This window comes from Struthio camelus, chromosome 15 (genome assembly GCF_040807025.1).
Source record: "Struthio camelus isolate bStrCam1 chromosome 15, bStrCam1.hap1, whole genome shotgun sequence".
Taxonomy (NCBI): Eukaryota; Metazoa; Chordata; class Aves; order Struthioniformes; family Struthionidae; genus Struthio; species Struthio camelus.
The window spans coordinates 16411484-16433686 of NC_090956.1; the positions used below are offsets into that span (position 1 = coordinate 16411484).

Consider the following 22203-nt stretch of genomic DNA (forward strand, 5'->3'; position numbering starts at 1 on the left):
AAGGCAAGTGAACTGCTCACAACAGAAAAGGCTTGTTGCAAAAATATCACTGTTAGTACCAAGACTATTTAGTAAGGCAGCTGTCTTAAAACACAATTAGGACTTACTAGTGTCAAAGATTTTTTTTTTTTTTAATGTTAATCAAAAAAAAAGGATTGGGTAGTTAAGTTTCATACCTGAGTGAAACTGTGCACACACTGTTGTACCCTGGGATGATATTTACCTTAAAATCAAGTCACTAATCTTCTGCCCAAACACGTGCATCTCCAAGCAGTTCTCATCAGAGCTGGTCCTAGAAGAGCTGTTAAGAAAAGCAGGTCTCGCAGCCCTCATAACACTACCACTTACGTAGCACTGCCCTTCAGCATCTTTTAAGCGAGCCAAATAGATGGCTTCTCTGTTGCTTTGTTTACTAAGCAAAGGACACAACTGAATTCAGCTTCACAATCCTGTAGCTCAGAGACTACAGCATGTGTAGTCACCGTACACAGTCACTGTACGGAGTTTGCCAGGCCTCAGAGCTGAGGCTTGTCTGGTTTGGCCTGCCTTGAGCTTTGTTTTCCCTTGGTTTAGCTGTAACAGCAACTGGTCTAGGCCCCATTTGTTCCACTGCGGACTACCTTCGTCTGCTATAACCATGGCTTTTCTGTAGCCAGCAGGAGCAGGGAGACGCTGCGCGGCACGAGGGATTCACGGCTCTGCCACGCTAACGCGCTGGCGCGGCCCAGGGCACGCAGGCTGGGTGCGATGGCCGAGGCCTCGACAGTGGGACACCGGAGGCAGCGCAGGCAGAGGATGGCAAGAGCCAGGCACCCTGGAGACCCCCAGGCCACAGCAGCGCGCCCTGCTCAGATGCGGCAGCGCAGCCCCGGAGCAGGACAAAACCCATAGAGGGGAGAGGGGGAGAACAAACAAACAGGCCTCGAACGCGTGGGAGAGGCACCGCACCACAGTAAACTTGGACATCACGTGGCATCGCAGACCACGGAAGAAAGAGCAAGGTGCTAAATTTCTGCACAGAGCAACGGTACATCTATTCCATTTAGGCATGCAAAGGTCCCAAGACCTCATGGAAGCCCCTGTCTGTGTATCTCTCTCTACCCATTTTCAGATAGAAAACACTCATTTTTCTCCTTACCCCCAGGATGAGTGCAAGGAAAGCAGCACGGCAGAAGGCGCTCCAGTCCCATGGTCACACACACATACAGCCCCCAGAAACACAAAGAGCAGCAGAGCTTTGCTACACGACCTGAAGGAGCAGCAACAGTCAGTCGCCTCACCCACGGCTGCTTATTGGCAAGCTGGTAGTTACCAGTTGAAAAGCAACACCTGAATGGCACTGGTGTGTGAGCTGATTTCCTTTCAAGCAGGTTAAACCCAAACGCCTGTGTGGCTTCAGCAACTTGGTGCTGAAAGAGGGGAGCCGCTTCCGAGCGCGCTGGAGCCAGCAAGGGGCAGCTCGCTGCGCCGCCTCCCAGCTGCACCGCGCTCTGGGAGCACAGCTTGTCCCTCGCAGGAAAACCAGAAACATCAGCTTAAATGACTAGTAGCTGCACTTAAAAATAAAAAAAACCCAAAACAAAAACTCAACCAATCATCCAAAACAGATCAACCAACCACCCCACCAACCCAAAAAGAGCTATCACAAGTAAACAGAGATGGGAGAAAACGTAGCCACAATTACTACTGATCACAGCGTATCGCTGGGGATTCCCCCCACTGCAGAGCCCTGGTGACTCAAGCGGACCCAGCCAGCCGCGCATGGGACCAGGCCTAGCGCTGTCTACAGGACAGACTGGTCTGTCGGACCCAGACTCAGCTAAGCCGACAGCGTGGGACATGACTCCCCTAGGGTACCGTTCTGCCTTCCAATACAAAGTTGGTTACTTTAAACCATTGATAGTGGCAAAATGCAACTATATTCATACCAATTTATGGAGCTATTTACAATGCTAATTTTAGTCTTAAAAAAGATCATGTCATTTGGCTCCCTCTAAAATCAGCAGAACTGGAGGGGTTCCTATGAAGGGCTCTGACCCACCACCTCAAGCAACCTCTTTCTCTAATAACTAGAGAGTAAGAATAACCTAAATTTAACCCTTGTGAATACCCCCTTAATCAGCAGTATCTTGGGCATACAGATAGCCCGCTAACATAACTGCTATTTTGACTGAATCGGTCTGCTAAATATACTGTTCCTAGGATAGGAAAACAGATTTCTAAATGTTTAGGGGTCTCAGGAACTCACCTGACTGTGAAAAGAGCCCCTACACATCACTACAAACTTGCTCATACATGTTACCCCTCTTCTGCTCTTCTCCTCGGTGCCACTTTGCTCCAAGTACACAGCTGGAGCCCGGCGGCACTTTCTCCTTCCCAAGTCAGGTGCGTGAAGCGCTCCCCGCACCCAGATCCACCGCCGCAGCGGTGCCAGCGGAGAGCCTTCCCGCGGCCCCCCGCTCAGGCAAGGCTGCCCTCCTCCAACACAACACAAACATTTTCTCACCGCAGCAGTCCTCACGCCTTGCCCTCCCTCTCCAGAGGGACTCGAGGCCACCAGAGCCAGCAAATAATTCCTTGTAGATACGCCCATCACCCGTGCGCACATTGAGGAAATACAGAGAAGACAATAAACTCTACTGTTGAGTTTTAGTATTATTTTGCTACTTGTGATACTGTTAAACATACTCCTAATGTTTTGTTTTCTTTCCTTTTCTTTCTTACATTGGATTAAAAGCATCTTAGCAGACATAACTGCACAAATATCCCTACTAATTTCAATTTGTTGTCTTACCCCTCAGAGATATTCATTTGGAATGAAATAAAATCACAGCAAACATCACAGTGTTGCAGATACAATATGAATATGATGAACACATCACTGAAGGACATATCCAAATACCAACTTAGTTTACACACAATTTGATTTGCTAAATATTTGCCGAAATAAAATAAAAATTCGGCTAGCAGCTGAAAATCCTGTGTGGCATGCCTTCAGAAGACACAGAAAAAACTCTATAAAATCTCAGAAAGATTTCTTGTCCTTTCAGATGCTAATATCAGCCTGACTTAATGTTAGATCATTATCGTTCAGTATTACAAATATTAAAATATTGCAAATAAAACTGCCAAGAAGTATTTTAAAGTGAATTTTAAGATGAGAGCAAACACTGAAAAAGGAGAAAATATTTATGGAAAAATCAAAGTAGATTCTTTATATAAAAGTAGACCCAAATGTAATGTAAAGATTGTAGCACATTTTTAAAATTCAAAATAAAATTTTTTTTGCAAGGCATTCATATATCCTTAATAAAATGCTTTGAAATCTAAAATAAGATTAACTGATTCAACATAATATAAAATGACTTTCAGGAAAAGCTACTACTACTTCAAAAGAATTAAACAATATTCATTTAAAATATATTTGCTGAATTATGATGAAAGTCTGTGCCTATCATAAGTGTTGATTCCTACCTTTAGATATCCTAATACATATTTATAAATATGCTATAATTATTTGTATACAAAAATAACATTTATAACAAATGTAGCTAAATACTAAATTCATAAATACATTTCTAAATCAAAGGTCAGATGAAATACTCCACTCCTAAGACTTAAAAGGCTACTTTATTAGTTTGGCATTTTTAAGCCTTTCTGAAATGCAAACTAAACTTTCTCTTAAATATGGAAATTTAAATATTAAATTATACACTTCAGAAATCTTGTGAAAAGATGCCATATTCACCCCTTCATTTTTTCCATCACGCAATTGCTAATAACACTGTTATTAGCAATTCGTTTATTGCTAAAGTTGTTTATTCTTTCCCATACTCTGTTTGCATATGTTTGCAGCTTTCAGAAACACGTCTCTTTTAGGCTGAGACTTCCCGTGCTTAACTTCGTTTTAGGCAGAAGGCCTTGAAAGATGATTCTGAATCATCAGAGAAGGATAAACTGGGAAAACACTCTGGGCATACATTTTAAAAAAAAGTTTGGGATTTCATACAGGAAAGACTACAAGCATCCTCATGTAAGTACTATTACACTTTATCATACACGCGTAAGGAGAATGAAAATAAAGTGATTCTTTGCAAATTGCTGGCATCTGCAACACCCAGTGGCGAAGATACACAGCATTACGTAACATGAAAAAACAGTTCCTTTCACCAGCCATTCTTTGATCATTTCACTCAGTCCATAGTCCTCGTCTTATGAGTCATCTCATTACAATATCAATATTCACATCAATAATAATTTCAATCACTTTTCTCACATTCACTCACCTTTCCAAGGTGAAGAGCTCTAGCAGGTATTTAAACTCTTCCCTCTAGAGAAGTTATTCAGTACCTCGCATCATTCCTTTTACCTTTCTCCATACTCTGCTTTTGTTTGACATGACATAACCAGAACTGTGTACAGTAACCAACATGTGAGACCCCCACAAACTCTAGCAGTGACAGTCTCACACTTTCTGTACTGAATGCTGTCCCTGAAAATTACTACATCTTCTATTTGCTTCTTTGACAGCTGTCAGGAATTGAAGTAATGCTTCTGATCACTCCATCTGATGCTTCCAAGAAAGGTTTCTGAGCAATAATAGTCATTCACTCCCTCCTCCTGGAAACAATTTCCATCTATTATGAAATGCTGAAAGTGAATTTTATTCCCTCACTTAATCCTTCAGCTTTATGAGAGCTTTCTGCAGTTGCCCAGTCAGTCTTAGTTTTGTCTGGCCTGAATATTCCTGTTTCAATAGCAACATCGTCATGTCACCATTTGGTCCCTTTTACACACTGAATAGTATAGATTCCCATGGATTGCTACCTAAAAAAAACCCTCCACTGTAAGCACTCACCATTTATTCATACCAGTGAAATACAAGTGGATCTGCCTACACCTTAGCCTCCTGGTTCACTGGATGTGAATTTAGACAATGGTTCAAAAATTTCCCCACCACTTCTCCTCTCTGGGATGAGAGGAAAACTCAAACCCCTAGGCTCTGCTACCCACAGGAGTGTGACCTTACTGCCATCCTGTGCTTCTCACTGCATTTTCCCACTGACCTCCTTATCTTTACAACGACCCCAACTCTTTTCTTAAAATGAGCATTTTCTATCTGCATTACGTGCCATTGATTAACAACTATTTCTTCTGCCAGTAACTCAATACTGCAAAATCTTTCTGCAATTCTTTGTGATTACTCCTGAATAATTCTGTGTCACCAGCAAATGTTTTTGCCTTCCTGTTCAACCTTTTTCCACATCACTTATCTTTCACTGACACTTCACTCTGAGGTAGTTTAATCCCCCCATGAAGAATGGATCTTTGTGCAACAACCTTCCTGATGTTACTGCAGTGAACATCAGTTTATGGAATTAGGCCTGTCTTCCTCTCATGGTCTTAGTTTCTACCTTTCAGGACTTTCATCCTTTCCATCTTACACTATGAACAATGGCAGGGTTATGCCTTTTTTCTCCCCTCGCTTCCTTCAGCATCAAGCCTAGGAAGGAGGGAAGGAAGTGACAATCTCTCCACCCTCCACCCAGAACAGAACATGAAGTCCTGTGGGATTATGTTGCAGAATTTAAGTCACAGGCCTGAGGGAAGCAGGAGAAATATGCCAGGAGGAGGAGAAGTGGGACAGAATAGAAAGAGGAGGCAGGGGGACTGCTCTGGAGCAGGCTATAAGGGAGGTCTCCGCACTAGGGGAAGTCTCATTTATTGACGTTGGGTGGCACAGCCACAGCCAATTTAGATATAAGCCATTTTCTTCAAGACTATGAATTGTGAATGAGTTGTATCATATTATATGGAAGTGGTTTTTAGGGATAACTAGAACACAATATACCTAAAATTACAAAGACTCACTATGCTTAATTTAACTGTACATTAGATGATATAAAATCTTGTTAACACTTCTACAAGTGACTTTATGGCTACTTTACAAGTACCTTCCTAAGAATTTTCTTGCTCTCTCCTGTTTGGTATAAAACAAAGCACAGTGAAGCCCTAGCTGTAATGATATGCATCAAGTTATGCAAATGCAGGTTTTATATGGTGGTTAAACATTAAATATAAGAGAAGAATTTTTTTTCACTAGCCTTTAAACAAACATGGAGCATATAATTTTAAGCACACCTGTAGGGTGTAAGTCTATATTCTCCTAACCATAGTCCTTAAATTAACATTCTTGACAGATTCGGTAATTAGAAATTTGATCAATCTTCTATAAAATTACTTCTGTAGAATCTGCTTTAGTTGTTTCACTAGAGTGTTCATCAATGGCCAAGAGCTAGAACGAAATAATTCCAAATATATATTTTCTGGGGCCTTACAATTCACATAACCAGAATTTCTGCCTGGAATGGCAATGCAACCCCTATGAAACTGATTTTGTCCTTGTATACATTCAGCTTTTATTTACTTACAAGCAATTTTTGCATAATCATATCTCACATCTTTGCTGTTAGGAGTCATCAATGGTGATTCTATCTCCTGTAGGCAAGTATCCGTATTTCTTTATAGCTACCTGTTGTAGTGACTGGGATGCTGAAAGGCTTCTTGGACAAAATGAACCCTATTGCCCACAGGATAAGATTCAGGCAACAAGAAAATACAAACATTTGGAAGCCATCTCTCATGCTAAAACTCTTTTTTGTATTTCAAGAAACCCGAGCAGCAAAGCAATTGACCTGTGCTGGCTTGTACAAAAGACTGAAGAAAAATATACATTATTTTGGCTTTGCATCGTGCATAACATATAGACTGTGCAGAACTAAAATCAATAGCACATTGGTGTGGGTAAAAACATGACTTGAGAAGAATGTCAAATTAATCTTCCCAGTGGAAAGCTAATATATTTTATTTTTATTTCACCAGGTCATTTAGCTGTGCAAAATATCCCTTGTGAGCAGCAAAAAAAAAGTCTCTGTCACACTTTTTTCCCTTTTTCTGATGTGCTCATAAACCTTTGCTCTTAACAGAGAAGTAAGGAGAAGAAAAGCAGCAGCAGATAAATGGCTTTCTTGACTGCGTCAGTATAAAGAAGGTGCATTCAATGCTGAAGTACGGTCCATGCTAGTTGGATATGACGAGTACGCTGGGCTCAAAGATCTCCCTCGTCTAACAAGTTCTTGGCCAACTGCTTCTTTAGAGTGCAGTTAAAATGAGTTAGCATGCTGTTGGTTAAGGGTGGTACAGGCAGCTTGTGACCTTCCCATACACAGAGGAGAACATTGCTCTTTAATCAATATGCTCCAAATTGCTTTGTATGATTAGTGGGTAATGATTCAGGTAGGTCACAGACACATCCTTTTCATTACAGCATTAGCAGATGTAAATGTATATTAATACCATGAAGGATATAGGCTTAAATACCTGCTGAGAAATCCCAAATTGCTAAAGCCCAGCGACCAGTGCTAGAACGAAATACTTCCACAGACGCTAGTCTGAAAAGATGCAGTCAGAAGCAGTCCTGGGAGCTACAGTCCAATTTCTAAAGGTAGGACACAGTCCTGAAGGAGCAGTAAAGCATAGCCAAGTACAAACTTACTCTGTCAAACTTGCATGCTGTCTCATCTTTTTAAATCTCTTAAACTATGCAGAATAACAATAAACATTTCATTGTACATCAATAGGTTCTTTTATTATTTCCCAGCATGCTCTTTCCCCATTGAATACACATTTTCAAACCGTCACCTCACGTTCTACCTTTAAAGAGACATCAGTATTGTGAATGTCTTGCAGGACTGCTAAAAATTCCTCCATATCGTGGTGTTTGCTGGTCGTGTATGAGCAGCACAGCAATTCCACGGCGTGGACACAACATACCTTTGTCAACCCTGTAACCAGGCCCAAATGCTACAGTTACTGTCGTTTGCTAAGCTCACCCACTGAAACTGCCTGCAATGCTTGCAATGTTCATGTTCATACCTCCGTTTTACATAACCAACCTTAGCAGAAAAAGTTATAGAAGTCTGCAAGCTCTTCAAAGAAAATGAACAGAGGATCAAGTGTGTAACTTTTATTAAAGAGCAGTAACATCCCTTGACATGACCCAGATCATCACGAGAACCGTTAAATTTCAATTAGCTCTGAGCTATGCTGATGGGGCTTTACTAGTAATAATTGCATGATTTTCTTGAGGAAAATTTTCAATTTCTTAGGAGACAGGAGAGAGCATGAAATTGTAAGTTATTTTTCACTTGCTAATTGTAAAAATTATTAACCATAAAAGGTACTGGATTAGAGGGAGAGAAGGAGGAAAGATGACCCACTAATGAAGGCAATGATTTGGTACTCGAAAAATTCAAATCTTGGCTCTGCTACACTCCCTTCTCCTGACCATCAGTCAGGCTGTTCAATTTTCTAGTTTCTTCTTGTGTAATATGGAGGTAACACCACTTACTAACCTCCCAGGAATTTTCTAGACTTGATATCTGTTAAATGCCATGACACTACAGTAATGAACTGGATCAAAAACATCTTACTGCTGCAATCTGGAGAATAGCCAGAGCACGCACAATCGCCAGCAGAGGTACTCCAAGCTAAGCGGTCACATGCGTGGCGGGATATTCCTCGTGTCGGCCTATTAGAGGTCTGAATAAGAAAGGGTCTGCAACATAACAGTTGTAAAGGAAATAGTTCAACAGTATCACAAAACAGGCTGCTATAGACAGTAAATTCAGATCCTAAGATTAATCCATATTCAACTAGTCCAGCTTTGAGTAGATAGCCTCAAAAGACCATTTACAAAGATGGAGACTTTAGATAAAGTCCACAGAGGAATCCATCAAAAAGAAATACTCACTACATTGTTAAAAGAGAGGGAGGGAGAAAAGAAGAAATGATTAGATTTTTCTTTCTTTACACATCCATTTGTATACAGCCAAGAGAGAGAATTACAAAGCTAACTTCCCATACGGAGTTATACTCTCCAGCAGCCTAGGTGAGTATTTCCAAAGAGCACTTGTGTCAGGAGTCTGTTTCTCAGTCTCAAAAAATACATCCTATTATATTTCAGTAAGCTTTATGCTCTTGAATCTGCTTAAAGCCCTTAAATAAATATATACATATCTAGTGGCAATTGAGCACTAACTGATCAAGGATAGTGACTGTCTTCATTTATACAGAGAGATCACGATTTATGTGAAATAAGCAACATAACCACTTGTTAATCCAAAGTAGATATTCTCCATGTAACTCATGCAAACATATGAAAACTGCCCTGTTACAATCTAGGTATCATAAACTATTGCAATGGTTTGTTTTAACACTGACTCAGGTAAACCTGTCATCACAAAATTGCTCTTCATGTCTAAGATTATTAGAGATTTTACTGATATAAATTTCACAATTAAAAAAACATCATTTTCTTCATGTGTGGGAAATGAAATGGGGTAAAACTTGCAATATGCAGACATAAAAAAATGCATGTTAAACAAAGGTAAAACATTTACTTGCCTGTGCAGGAAAAAATTGCAGCTCGTGTCTAAGTTTAAGTAAAGTCTAACTAAAGGAAAAGTCATGCTAAAAGTCAACCAACTAAAATTAAGGTAATTGAATTACCTTGCACGAGCACTAGAAAAAATTTAAACACGAATCAGGCTTAGCAACCTTAGCTAAGCTTTTTCTAAAGAAGAAAAACATCCAGGAGAGTATTCTCCTGCTTATTATTAGGAGCATGTAAGTGCCTTGCTGCTTCTCAGCCTTAATGAATTCCTGCAGCAAGTGTTAAAGAGAAGCACAAAACAACAATGAATAATATGACAATGGAGCAGACAGTAAGAATTGAACAGTTCCCCATCCTAGCTCAGATGAAGTAATGGAGCAGAATGGACTGCTTCATTTGTGTTATTTAACTAACATTTTTCAACTCTTTTTTATTGCAATTCACAGATATCAGTATTTCAAACTGCTGCAATTTTTAAAATGTACAACTCTGCAGACTAACACTATCTGGAAGACTACATTAGAATACACAGAGCAATGAACAAATTAGAATAAAATCATTAACATCTTTTGTCCTTATGTATTTACCAGAAAAAGATTATACTACCGGCTTAGTTCTAGGAGAACTACAGTATTTTATAAGAGTTCTCTATCACAATTATTTTGCTCATGCTTCTCAGTTAGAAATCCCTAGATCATACTCAACTCATAAGACTTCTCTGTAGTATATGCTATGCTGCTCTGGCAGAAAGATTTGTTGTATTTAACAATTTAAAAAGATGGGTTTAATGAGGGGAAAAACAGAGAACCATAATCCGTGCTACTAAAATATTTTAAATGCAACGATAGCTATTTTTCTGCTAACAATAACAGCAGCTCTTCCAAAAGGCAAGCAGCACAGCCCTCAGCGCAGCGTTGCAAAGGAGGACGTGTTTATTGGAATAACATGCAGCAGCACCAATCTCTCAGCCTTTCTGTATTATCTTAACAATTCTACCCAAGAAAAATCCTGGTAATAAACGAATGAGTTGGCTACCTACAGTACATTTATCAAGCTATGTACCAAAATACAGTACAATCTGTACTTTCTGTGCTTCATACTGATAAAGAAAAACTGATAAAAAGGACAAGTGCATAGAGCTTTTCTCTCTGGAAGCGCCTGTAAAAACTTCCTGCAAAGCAAACATAACACTGAAAAAATGTGGCAAAATAACAATAGCTTTCTCCTACCTTTTTCTGAAATGTTTTCTGAGAACTTCTGCTGAAATGCCAAGGAGAAACGGCTTATTTGCCAAAGAATTATGACTTCAGGCAAGTGAGTTGTGTAGGAGAGGGCTGAGCAAACCAATTCATCTTTCCAAATAAGCTAAACTCAGGAAAATGCAGAATAACCTCTCTTCTGCTGCTAACTGCCCACCAGCCTTCTGACCCGGGATAGCAGTCAACGATCTGCCATTTTACATGTACGGATTATTCTCAAAATACACAAAATCAGTCCCATTTCTTGTTTTTCAATTTTTACTGGCATTTGACAGCCGGAGCACAGAGATCATGGCGTATTTTATTGTCTAATACGGCATCCCACACACTTGCCATAAGGAAATTAAATCATCTGAAGACCTTCTAGTTGAATCCTCCCACCTTAATGAATTTCAATTTATGATAACAGAATAGGAAAGATGTTTCAGTTAAGGGAGTGAACTAGGACTCTGTTGATCTGGGATTTATATCCATCTCTACTACAAACTTCCTATAAAGTCTCTGGCACGTCACTCCTTGTGCAATTGTGTTTCCTTCGTCCGTCATGTTTAGCTTTGGTGGCTGTTTTCTAGAACTGTCTCTTCTTGCTTTATCTGCTGGTTTGCTCAGCACAGTGCAACTTTGGTTGGGTACTAGAGGCAGCACCGTACAACTAACAGAAGTTCAAAATGCTAAATGAATCCATAGGCTGTCAGCTAGAATCAACCAAATATAATATAAAATTAAAATTAAAAGTCCAGGATTAATCTACAATGGAAATATTAAAATTATGTTTACCTGAACACACTTATTTATCGATCCAAACAAAACAGACAAAAGACTGTAAACCAACCACAGCTGGAAATTATACCTGAATTATTCTGAAGCATGCAGCACAATTCCCTGTGATTACTACACCTTTTTTGATCCTTATGGCACAAATTTCATTACAGGCAATCCGATAATCTTAACAAGTCTGCGCTGGACTTGTATTGCTATTTTTAAATGCTTTTTCTAAATGAGGGAATGGTACAAACCATTTTATAATCAGTAATGTACTACATGTGTACATCATGTCACGGGTGAATAGGGCATAACGCCCAGCCATATGGTGTACTTAAGAGCCAACTCATCTACATAGCCTGTTACCAGGCAACATCCTGGACTTCAGTCTCAGCTTGGTTAAAAAAAAATGACCTCTTAGCCCTCGAAGTTGATTGATATTCATTGCGCTGGTTAGGTTATGATCACAAGGGAAAATAATAAAACCAATTATGCACACAGAGATTTGGCAGCATTAAATCTTCCCAAAATTCCAAATGAGTATTTTCCTCTTTGTTGTCATATATCCCAAACCTCCGCTTTAGTGTGCTGCAGGAAGATGAATATCTTTCCCTTCAACTACATTTATAGATACTGAAGCATGATATTCATAGACAAATTACTGTCAGCTTTCTAACACCGTTCCAGTAATTATCTCGGGGACCAATGTCTCCCACAGGTGAGAAACCCCAACCTCATTCTTACATTTTTTAACCAGAATTTTTCTAACATAAGCTGTCAATTGTGTCAAATTCTGCTAAGAGCTGTGCGGCTATTCTGTGATAGAAAATACTGTTTGTGATGGAGGAAAAGCTAAAAGCAACAAGCATGCTTAGCAAGATAGAATTGATTTAAATCTGTCCTCAAGATGAACAATCTTTTTTTTTAATCCTGTAATCTTTCTTGAAATAATGAAATGTTTCTTTAAAATCGTAAGAGGAAGATTTTGGGCATGGTGTAGGAGAATTAAGTATAAAACTCTTCTTATGTCTAACGAGGACTGTATATCTAATTCCTGCAATGACACAAAACTGGTGGTGATGGGGAAAATCAAGTACTAATAGTAGTGAACTTGAATAAAAAGAGTGAATTTGGTCTATTATCTTGTCAGTACACATGTGCAACTTCTTCACTTGCTACATACAAAAGAGAGAAAAGAATAACTGTAAATCTGTCCTTTTTATCCAGTCTGCTCAATACAGAATTGACTACAGCCTCCCATAAAACTGCTTCTACTGTGCCATGGAACAATTCGTGTTTATTATCTAATACAAAAACATTAAAGAGTATTGCATTTTGTTTTAAGCAGCTAAAAAGTTGTTGAGGAGAAAAGGTACTAAAAACACATCTACCCAGTATCGTTTACTTATTCTGTTTTTTCTGATACTTCCATATTTATTATTAGAAGGGAAGTATGCAACATTATATTCTGATTAAAAAGTGGTTAACCAATATGGTTCACAGAGTATAACTGGTTTATAAGTATGTGTTGAAATGAAACACTTCAGAAGAAAAAAAAATTCAACCCATAGTTTGGAAGGGAAAATCTCTTTGTTTATATCTATTCTAATTTATTTTCAGGAAGGAAAAAAAGTCAGAAATGAATCAACACCAACGTTTCTCCACACATCCTATAACTCTGGAGCTTAATTCATTATATTCCCCATGCAGGCGTATTTGAACAACAATGCAGAAAGAATTATTGGTAGCTGTTCTAAGGGGAAAAGTGCCTGAATTAATCTATACGCAAAGTAATTTCCTTCTGCTTTATGGAATCAGCCAGAGGTAAAATGAGTATGATAGTGATATAACCTTAACATGCAGAAGGCAATAAGAGGGTAAAGCACTTTATCTTAACCTGTGGCCAGCAACAGGAAAGGCAGCTCAGTAAGCAGCGCACTGCTAAGGTGCTGCTCACCAAAGGCTAAAAGATAATCTGATCTTGTAGTTAACGCTCGGTGTGACTGGACATCCCCCCTCAGTGAGGCAAGTTGGGAAGTCCAAAGTATCTCCTTATCGTTATGAGGACACAGCTGACTTTGCAATCTAGTTCCAAGAAAAACAAAACAAACAAACAGATCAGGGCACTTACAGAAAGCAGGCTCCGGTCAGGAAAACAACAGGCACCACTTGCATGAGACTTCTGTGTAGCTTCCTAAGAAAAAGAAAAGACATCCTTACTGTAAAATAGAGAGTCCCAGGAAATCATTTGTATCTTAACTCTCTTCTTTTTGTCTGGCATCCGTGAACGATACTTAAGGTAAGCTTTAAGATTCAAACTGTTACCAAAAAAAAAAAAAAAAACCCCAAAAAATGATAGGCATTACTTGAGCTCTCATATTTTTATGCAAGGAATGAGAAACAGCGTTACATACGTTATCGTGTCATAATTGCATTTTTCTTGTAGCAAAAAGCACAACTGCAAAATCTGATTGTTGACTCGTAAACACCAACAAATGTTTTATTATTTATTCAATAGATATGGACAATAAAAAAGAGGAGGAAACTAGCCAGGCACTTTGCAAGTTTTTTTTTGAAACCTAAATCCTATGTTTGTATGATGAATTTACCTAGTAAAATAGATGTGCAATTACTATGCCATTTTTGCCTGGTTATAATTCAAAAATTTCCCCAATGTATGTTCTCGTTTTAACAGGAACACATAACTGTGATTTACTTCGTGTGCATTTTTCAGTTGTCAACTTCAAGCAATTTTGTGAAAGAAAAACAATCATAAAATATGTAAACAGAAGAGGGCATCCAAAATACACTGTACCTGCACATAGCTGTACATTAAAACAGGGTAACATTCTACGCCATGCCACTTCTTTTTATTGATGGGCAGCTGGTGGTATCTAAAACTTTACTGAATTATTCATTGATTTTAGCAGTTATAGTAAGCTCAACCCTGTTTTTCATAACAGATTCTCCCTGCAAACATTTTTCATTTGTGCTACTATATACTCCCTGATGTCAGTACTCTTGAAAATACAGGTACTGAACATACTTTGAATCTTCAAAGAAATCATGGACATAAGTCTATGCATCACGAAAATATTCAGTATATAATTTGATATATTGTTTTATCCCCTCCTTTAAAATTCCAAACAGTGTTCATATTGCATTGTTTTTCATAAAATACATTATATATAATTTCATTTTAAAAAAATCAGTAAATCAATAGTCAGTAGCAGAGGTCCCTAATGCAACTAAGGATAATAAATAACAGTAACAATAATAAGAACAAGAACAACCGGAAAGGTGGATGTGCTATAAGCACGTTAGGTGACTTTATAACTATCAGACACACTGTAGAAAAAATACTTTAGAATCTGAACGAGGGAGAATCAACACCTGAAACCATACTGGGGGTTTTGGCCTCCTTGGTGCAGGACCATCTTTTGGACCGTGTCTATCCAGGTAAGTTCCTGCTCCACAGCTGGGGCTCCTGGGAGGACCTGGAGCTCTTACTGCCAAAACAAACCCATTGATCAGTTCCTGAGCTGAAGACACGTTTTCTTTTTCTTTATGAAATAAACTGGACCATAAGTATGTAAAAATACTATAAAAAGGCAGCTCGCATAAGAAAGCTGGATATGCTTATGGATATGCTTACAACTATACATTAAAACTACTGCGTCTCTTCCCTTCTGGGTATTGTCTCTTTGTGTGAGATCAAAGATAGCTCTGAGTATGAGACAAGGTAAATTAATGAGATGAGGAGTTTCTTAAAAATCTCTAAAGAGTAAAGTTTTTTTTTGTTAAGAAATTAGCATATATCTTCAAAATAACTTGTGATTTTGGGCTATCTCGCAATGCCAGAGTGAAACTCATTCATGGTCAACAAAACTGACCTGAATAATTGAAAATTAAGTCTCTCAGGATTTCTTTATCAAGTGCCCCAGTTTTTCATACTTTGGAATCATTGTAGTTTTTCAAATGCAAGCTCACACTCTTTAGACTTTACACCGATTAAAATGCTAACTCATTTAGGCCACAGTACATTAATTTTCCTTTTCTAAAAGACTCATATCTGACCACACAGTCCAAGTCGACTTTCTGTTTAGTATGATGTAACCTGTCATTCATTTCAGAAACCTGATAGCCCAAACTGCTACTACTGGTATCCCTCATTTATCCTGCATTTATTAACTGTAGTGACTGAGGGAACTGCGAATACACACAGCAACACAATGTACATTAATTCCAGGAACACAGATAATTCCAGGAAGAATGAAGAATACACTGTTGTATACCATTTATCAAGTAACGCTGTATTAAACTGGAACAAGTGCATAAGAAAGAGTTAAAATAGTTACTTCCAAAGTGATTAACTTGGCTATAATATTTAACTAGAGTAATTATTCATTTTACCTTATTCTGCAGTACTATATAACTCATCCCCTTTAATTTCTTCTATGTAGAAATGTTAAAGGGTTATGCTATACAAACTGCAGACATTATTTAAAACGGATAGCAATCTGAATATGACATGAAAAGAGAGGATTTCTCACAAACCAACGGTCTAAAAGCACCTGACAAAGTCAGAGCTGACCCCCACGTGCAGTCCCGCGTGCTCTAAGCGCATAGCAGGAACTTTCTGACCACGCTCTTTGCAAAGGAAGAGGGGCTCTTGCCAGCTAGGCAGACACACTGATGAAGTTGTATTAATTAGCTATTTACACAGTGCCTTTCCGTATTTCAAGATCTCATGTAGATAACTTTGCAGAAACCGCACACGTTACAAACTATACGTTATTTGCTGTTCAGCTACTCAGACAATATCTAAGCAACGCACACATGACCTGTTAGTCATACCTGTATGATATTACAAAGCAATTTTTAGTCGTAGGAACTACAGCTAACAAAAGCTAATAATAACAACTAAAAAAAACCCTACGTTCTGGCAATCTATTTACAAGCTCCAGCATAACCCAGTTGATTCTCATGGACTTTGATGTTATACCACACTATTCTTTATACCGATATGAGATCACATTTAGACTATCTACATACGTTCAAAAAAAAAAAAGAAAGAAAAAAAAGCCTTGTAGAGAAACGTAAAACATGTATTTCTATGCTAAGTTTTCATTTCAACAAAAGTCATATGGCTGAGCAGAGCAAGAGGTAGGCTCTTGCTTTGCATTCCTATCGCACACAACTAAATATATGATTGGAAACATTTTGCTTGCACCCGTGTGTGACTCACACACACAACAGTGACAACCCCTTCTTCAGCTCAAGGTGCAGCTAACGTTCAGCAGGTCTCTCCTTCCTTCCTGACCCACAGCAGTAACGGAGAAGAGAAGGAAGACCTGAGAGCCAGCTAGAAGAAAGCCTGCCTGGTATTTATGGACAAGGCTGGCAAAGAAGAAAACGTTGTAAGATTTACTTCAGGAGAGAAAAGCTGGCTTCATGAACATCGCAGGCGTTAGCAAGAGGCCCAGGAAAGTACTGGGAAAAACGCGGCCTCTTCTCCCTCGGGGCAGTCGGCTTCGGCAGCCCACCCAGGCAGAGGTTCTTCTGCAGGGTCACCGAGAGCGCCAGCTCGGGGCCAGCCCGCCTTTATAACCAGCTGCCGTACCCAGGCATTCCTAGAGTATCCCAGGCTTCACGTTATTTTTCCAGATAAGTGGCTCCCTTAGGCATTGTAAAAGCCCCGAGCAAAAATAAAAGTGAGTACTAATAGATACACACAATTCCTAAGCCTGACTCTTACACCCGCTGCTTTGTACCTCGATCAAAAACCTAGGGAAAAATTGATCAAATCTGATCATTTTAATTCTAAAATGCAATTAAACAATGATATCTGTTGCTTTAAGTTAAAAGTCATTCTCTTTAGATAACAGCCAAACACAGCAAGCAGTCAGCTTTGCCATCATTAGACTTCTAACCGTATTACCTCTATTTTGAGGCTTTTTTTTTGTTTGGTCTCAGTTTAATTTCCTGTCAGCCTTACAAGAGATTTCTAATGTTTGGGCTGTAGGATATGCTCTGATTAAAAATAATCTTCCCAATTACTGCCTGGCATGAGTCTGCTGCCACATGCACTCTGCCACTGGCTTCTGAATTTCTGTCAGCAGTAATTGTGTCTGTAGCTTCTAACTGTAAATGAAAACCCAGGGGGCATATTTGGGTTCCAGTTTCCTTTGCCTAGCCATATCTTTTAATTTGCACTGTCTGTCAAAAGGAGCTGTTCGTAGGCACTAAAAGGAAATCCTCAGAACATCAGGTTAAAAAAAAAGAGGAAAGGAGGAAAGAAAGAAATGTAACCGGAATATGATAAACTGTATTTGATATTTATTCTAGCGTTCTCGATGTAGACAGAGAATCCTACTGAATTTTATTAGCATTAGCAGAAGTAGAACGACGCTCATTTACTGAGCGTTTCCAGCTGCACTTTTTGCCATTAAGTTAAATCGTAAGTTCTGAGCATCAATTCATTATTGCCATTTTATGCAATGTGATCATTCTAATGAATATTTGACAGGAGAAGGTTTCTTCTCACAATGAAAAAAAAAAATCATACTCCTTTTTTCTATATATGAAACATATATGCCAGCAGCATCCTGGGCTGCATTAGGCAGAGCGTTGCCAGCAGGTCGCGGGAGGTGATCCTGTTCCTCTACTCAGCCCTGGTCAGGTCATACCTGGAGTACTGGGTCCAGTGCTGGGCTCCCCAGTACAAGAGAGACATAGAGCTACTGGAGCGAGTCCAGCAAACGGCTACTAAGATAACTGAGGGACTGGAGCATCTCTCATATGAAGAAAGGCTCAGGGAGCGGGGACTCTTCAGCTTGGAGAAGAGAAGACAGGGGGAAGCTTATCAATGTGTACAAACATCCAAAGGAAGGGTGTAAAGAGGACGGGGCCAGACTCTTCAGTGGTGCCCAGTGGACGAGACACAACAGGCACAAACAAAGATAGGAAGTTCAGCCTAAACATAAGGAAAAACTTCTTTCCTCAGAGGGTGGCTGAGCACTGCAACAGGGTGCCCAGAGCGGCTGTGGAGTCTCTATCCTTGAAGATATTCAAAAGCCATCTGGAGAGGGTCCTGGACAATGGGCTTCAGGTGACCCTGCTTGAGCAGGGCATTGGACTACACGATCTCCAGAGGTCCCTTCCAACCTCAATCGATCGGTGATTTTGTGACGCCATGTGGCACTCTAGGCTTTCTCTCTTCCCCTAAACCTACCCCTAACCTCAGGCAGGGACTGAACCTGAGCCCTCCAGCCCCATTCCTGCCCTCAAGGAAAGAGCTCTCCCGGCATCCCGCTAGGGGCAGCCCTGCATGTCTTTTGCCATGCCCTTGGCAACCCCACTCGTGACTACAGAGCTCTGGGCACAGTGGTCAGCGGTGTGGGGGCCCAGGTGTTTGCTGCTCAATCCTGCCAGTGAGGGGGATGGACAGAAGGAGGAGTAGAAGGATTCTGCAAGTTAACTATCAGCTGCACAGCTGGTGTCAGCAACAGCATTTTGGTTTCTGTGACCACGGGACCCTGTTTGAAGGCTGATATCTGCTTGAGAGAGATGGGATCCACTTCACTAAATGGGGCACAAGCATCTTCGCCAAAGGCTGGCCAACCTGGTAAGGAAGACTTTAAACTAGGAAAGTTTAATGCAAGGGGGAAGGGGAGAGTTATACATACCACACAGTCAGCACAGCAGGGCTCAAGTGGGGATACCTCAAGCATTTGCATGCAGGCAAGGAAGTGCCTACAAGACAAGACTATGGGGAAAACACTTGCACTCCTTCTGGGAAATCGGCACATGAAGTGCCTGTACACAAATGCACATAGCATGGGGAATGATCAGGAGGAAGTGGAGATCGGGGTGCAGGTGACCTCATTGTGATTACGGGGACATGGTGGCTGACTGTAATGCTGCCATGGAGGGCCACAGGCTCTTTAGGAAGGACAGGACAGGAAGGCAAGGAGGGGGCGTCGCCCTTCCTGAGTGAGAGCAGCAGAAATGCGTGGAGCCTTCATCAGCCTAACCTGTCGGGGTGGGGGGGCTGGAGAAAGAGAGAGATAAATGGGAATTCAAACAGGTCTCCCCTTTTGCAAAAGTAATCTCAAGAAAATGCTAAGACTAGTAGGCTTTGTTGCAGTTAGCCCCATATATGGGATTACTTAGCATTAGATCCATTGGAGATAGCTGTCATTAGAAATTCTGTCTCAGCACATCATTTCCTCAGAGAGGACAACAATTTCCTTTTGGATCGCAATAACATTCTTTCATGCAGATTCCTAAAGCATTTTCAAAAAAGAAATAAAATTTTCAGGGGTTTTAACCTGAAAAGTTTAAGGTCTTTTCATGTGTTTCCCCTCCTTTACATGCCTATATGGGACAGAGATTCATTCCTGTCTCAGTACTTTTTAAATTATGTTTTTGCTTCTTTATTTCAAATTAAAGAACTCTGAAAAGAACTCTAGTCATATTATATTTTCATAGTACCAAACCCAAAGACGTCTTACATCACTTACTGTGACCGTGTGCATGCTCAGAGGCCACGAGGAAAGTCTCCAGTGCTTTCAAGCTTTCAACAGAAGTCATCAAACTGTCAGCACTTTGCCAAACTACCAAACCGCTGCTCATATTAGAGTAGTACTACTGTAATCACCGACACCACTATGTGCAGGTAAAATATTTCTTTGCAATAATGACCACAGGTTTCATAATGACCTAATACCATTTATTTTCATGGCTTTCTTGGGACAACTCTTAGATCTTTTCATTCCACTACGAACAGTAGTAAAATGTGCATCTTCAACCTGAAAGAGCATTGATCAAGCTGCTCAAAGTCTGACGAATATCATTCAATATTTTACACTATTGCATGTATCAGATCTATAGAACTCAAAGCTCAAAACATGAAAAAATGAAAAAGAAGAAGAAGAAAAAGAAGAAGAATGCAGAGCATTGGAAAAATGTTCAAAGAGCTTTTCAATCATTTTTATACCAGTCATGGTTTGGGCAACCAATGAGGAGAAATGGCTGCATTAGAAACAGAATGATGAGAATTACATTTATGTGACTACCTAAAAGCACTGTTGCTAATATAATACTGCTGTACCCAAAAATATAGCAACTTGTTTATCTGTTTCTGTGTGTGGGTACAATACACAGAGGTAATAAACTACCTCTATATAAAAGAAGAAAGAAAATTAAACTTCGGAAATGAATCAAGACTAATTGAAAAAAATTACATACTAAAACCAAAAAGTAATAAAAATTGTTTCACCTAACTATTTTGAAAATATTTTCAAAAGCAGTTCCAAATAAATACCTCTAGGCTATATATTGACTCTTCACTTGTGTAAATTCTTGAAGAGCTTTCCAGAAGTATTTTAGAGAAGAGTCTTTCCGAACTTTTGATGCTAAGAGAGCTCACTAATGACTCATGAGACGCATCTGCAAATCAGCTCCCCAGCTAATTTTACAATTCGGTGCAGAAGAGTGGCAAAATCCCAGGCACCATGTGTCTTTATTACTATGTCTATGCATCGTATCTACTACTTAACAAATAACAGTTTTAAAACTTTTCCGCAGACTTACTCCTTTTTTTTTTTTTTTTGCATTCTTCTTTAGGAGCTGTTCTACCAGAGCACGTGAGCATGGACATCAGCAAGATTACCCACATGCTCAGACATAGCAATTCACTTACATAGCTGCTAGAGTAAAAGATTATTATCACAAATTCAAGTGTATAGGGCTTAAAAAGAAGATACAGACATAACCAAATAATTTGAAAAAGGCCTAACTAGTATTAAGTATAACTGCAAAGAAGTCCTTCTATCAATTACAGTGGTGAGCTTTTAGCATTGAATACCCTGACACTGATCAAGACTAAAAAGTAGTAACATTATACTTTCAGAATAGGGTTTTTACATTTCCCATTTTGAAAATGATAGTTCTTTCATCTATCACAGGTCAAGAAATGAATCACGCCTGTTTAAGCAAGGCAGTTTTGAAAGAAATTTCACATGTCGGGAAAAGACTGCTGCACTTGCCTAATTTCTTTTCTTCTTTTTAATGAAAAAGTTTGAGACTGCCTAGAAGTTGGAGAGGCTAATAAATACCATCTGAAATTAAGTGCCAGATGAAGGGAAAGTGAGTATTACCGCGAGCAGGAGCACGCAGCACAGAGCAGCGCAAAGGCACCCGCAGCAGTCGCCAGCCCTCGACGCAGGCGGCACGGCACTTTCCACTGCTTGAAGTAGGTTTCTTGTGCACACAAACATTACTTGGGTAGACACCCCACGTTTTGTGATCCAGAGGAAAACGGTTCTGCAGGGAGAATACAAGCAACCCATGCCTGGGCGGAGGCGGCTGGGCTGGGCTGGGCTGGCTGTTATCCACCTCAGGAAGAGCGGCTTCGCTACGGATGTCAGCTCTAGGACGGGTCCGGTCTCCCCGCCAGAATCACATAAACCAGGCTGGATCGCGGGCAGCGCCCAGACGAACAGCGCACGGCGTGCAGCGGGGCTGCTCGCGTCATTCTCATGGACGGGCAAGTTTCTGGGCTTTTTCTCAGCAAAGGTGCAGGGATAAGGGGTCATATGTCTTATTAACAGCGAGAGCCTTCCTTAGAGGAAGGGGCGTTGTTTTAACTCCAGATACCCCAGAGCAGTGCCGCGTGCAGGCGGCTGCGGCAGCTCCCCAGAGCCCGGGGAACTGAAGCTGTCG

At 40.0% G+C, this 22203-nt stretch overlaps 1 protein-coding gene across 18 annotated transcripts in view; it reads right to left on the reverse strand.

Moving 5' to 3' along the window:
- The window catches only part of RBFOX1 (RNA binding fox-1 homolog 1), a 1498714-nt gene that overhangs the window by 789961 nt on the left and 686550 nt on the right, over positions 1-22203 (reverse strand). For all 18 annotated transcript variants that reach the window (XM_068908988.1, XM_068909002.1, XM_068908998.1 and 15 more), the window contains one exon: positions 13607-13669. In XM_068908988.1, the coding sequence (XP_068765089.1) occupies positions 13607-13669 (63 nt within the window). The remainder of the gene's footprint in view (positions 1-13606; positions 13670-22203) is intronic.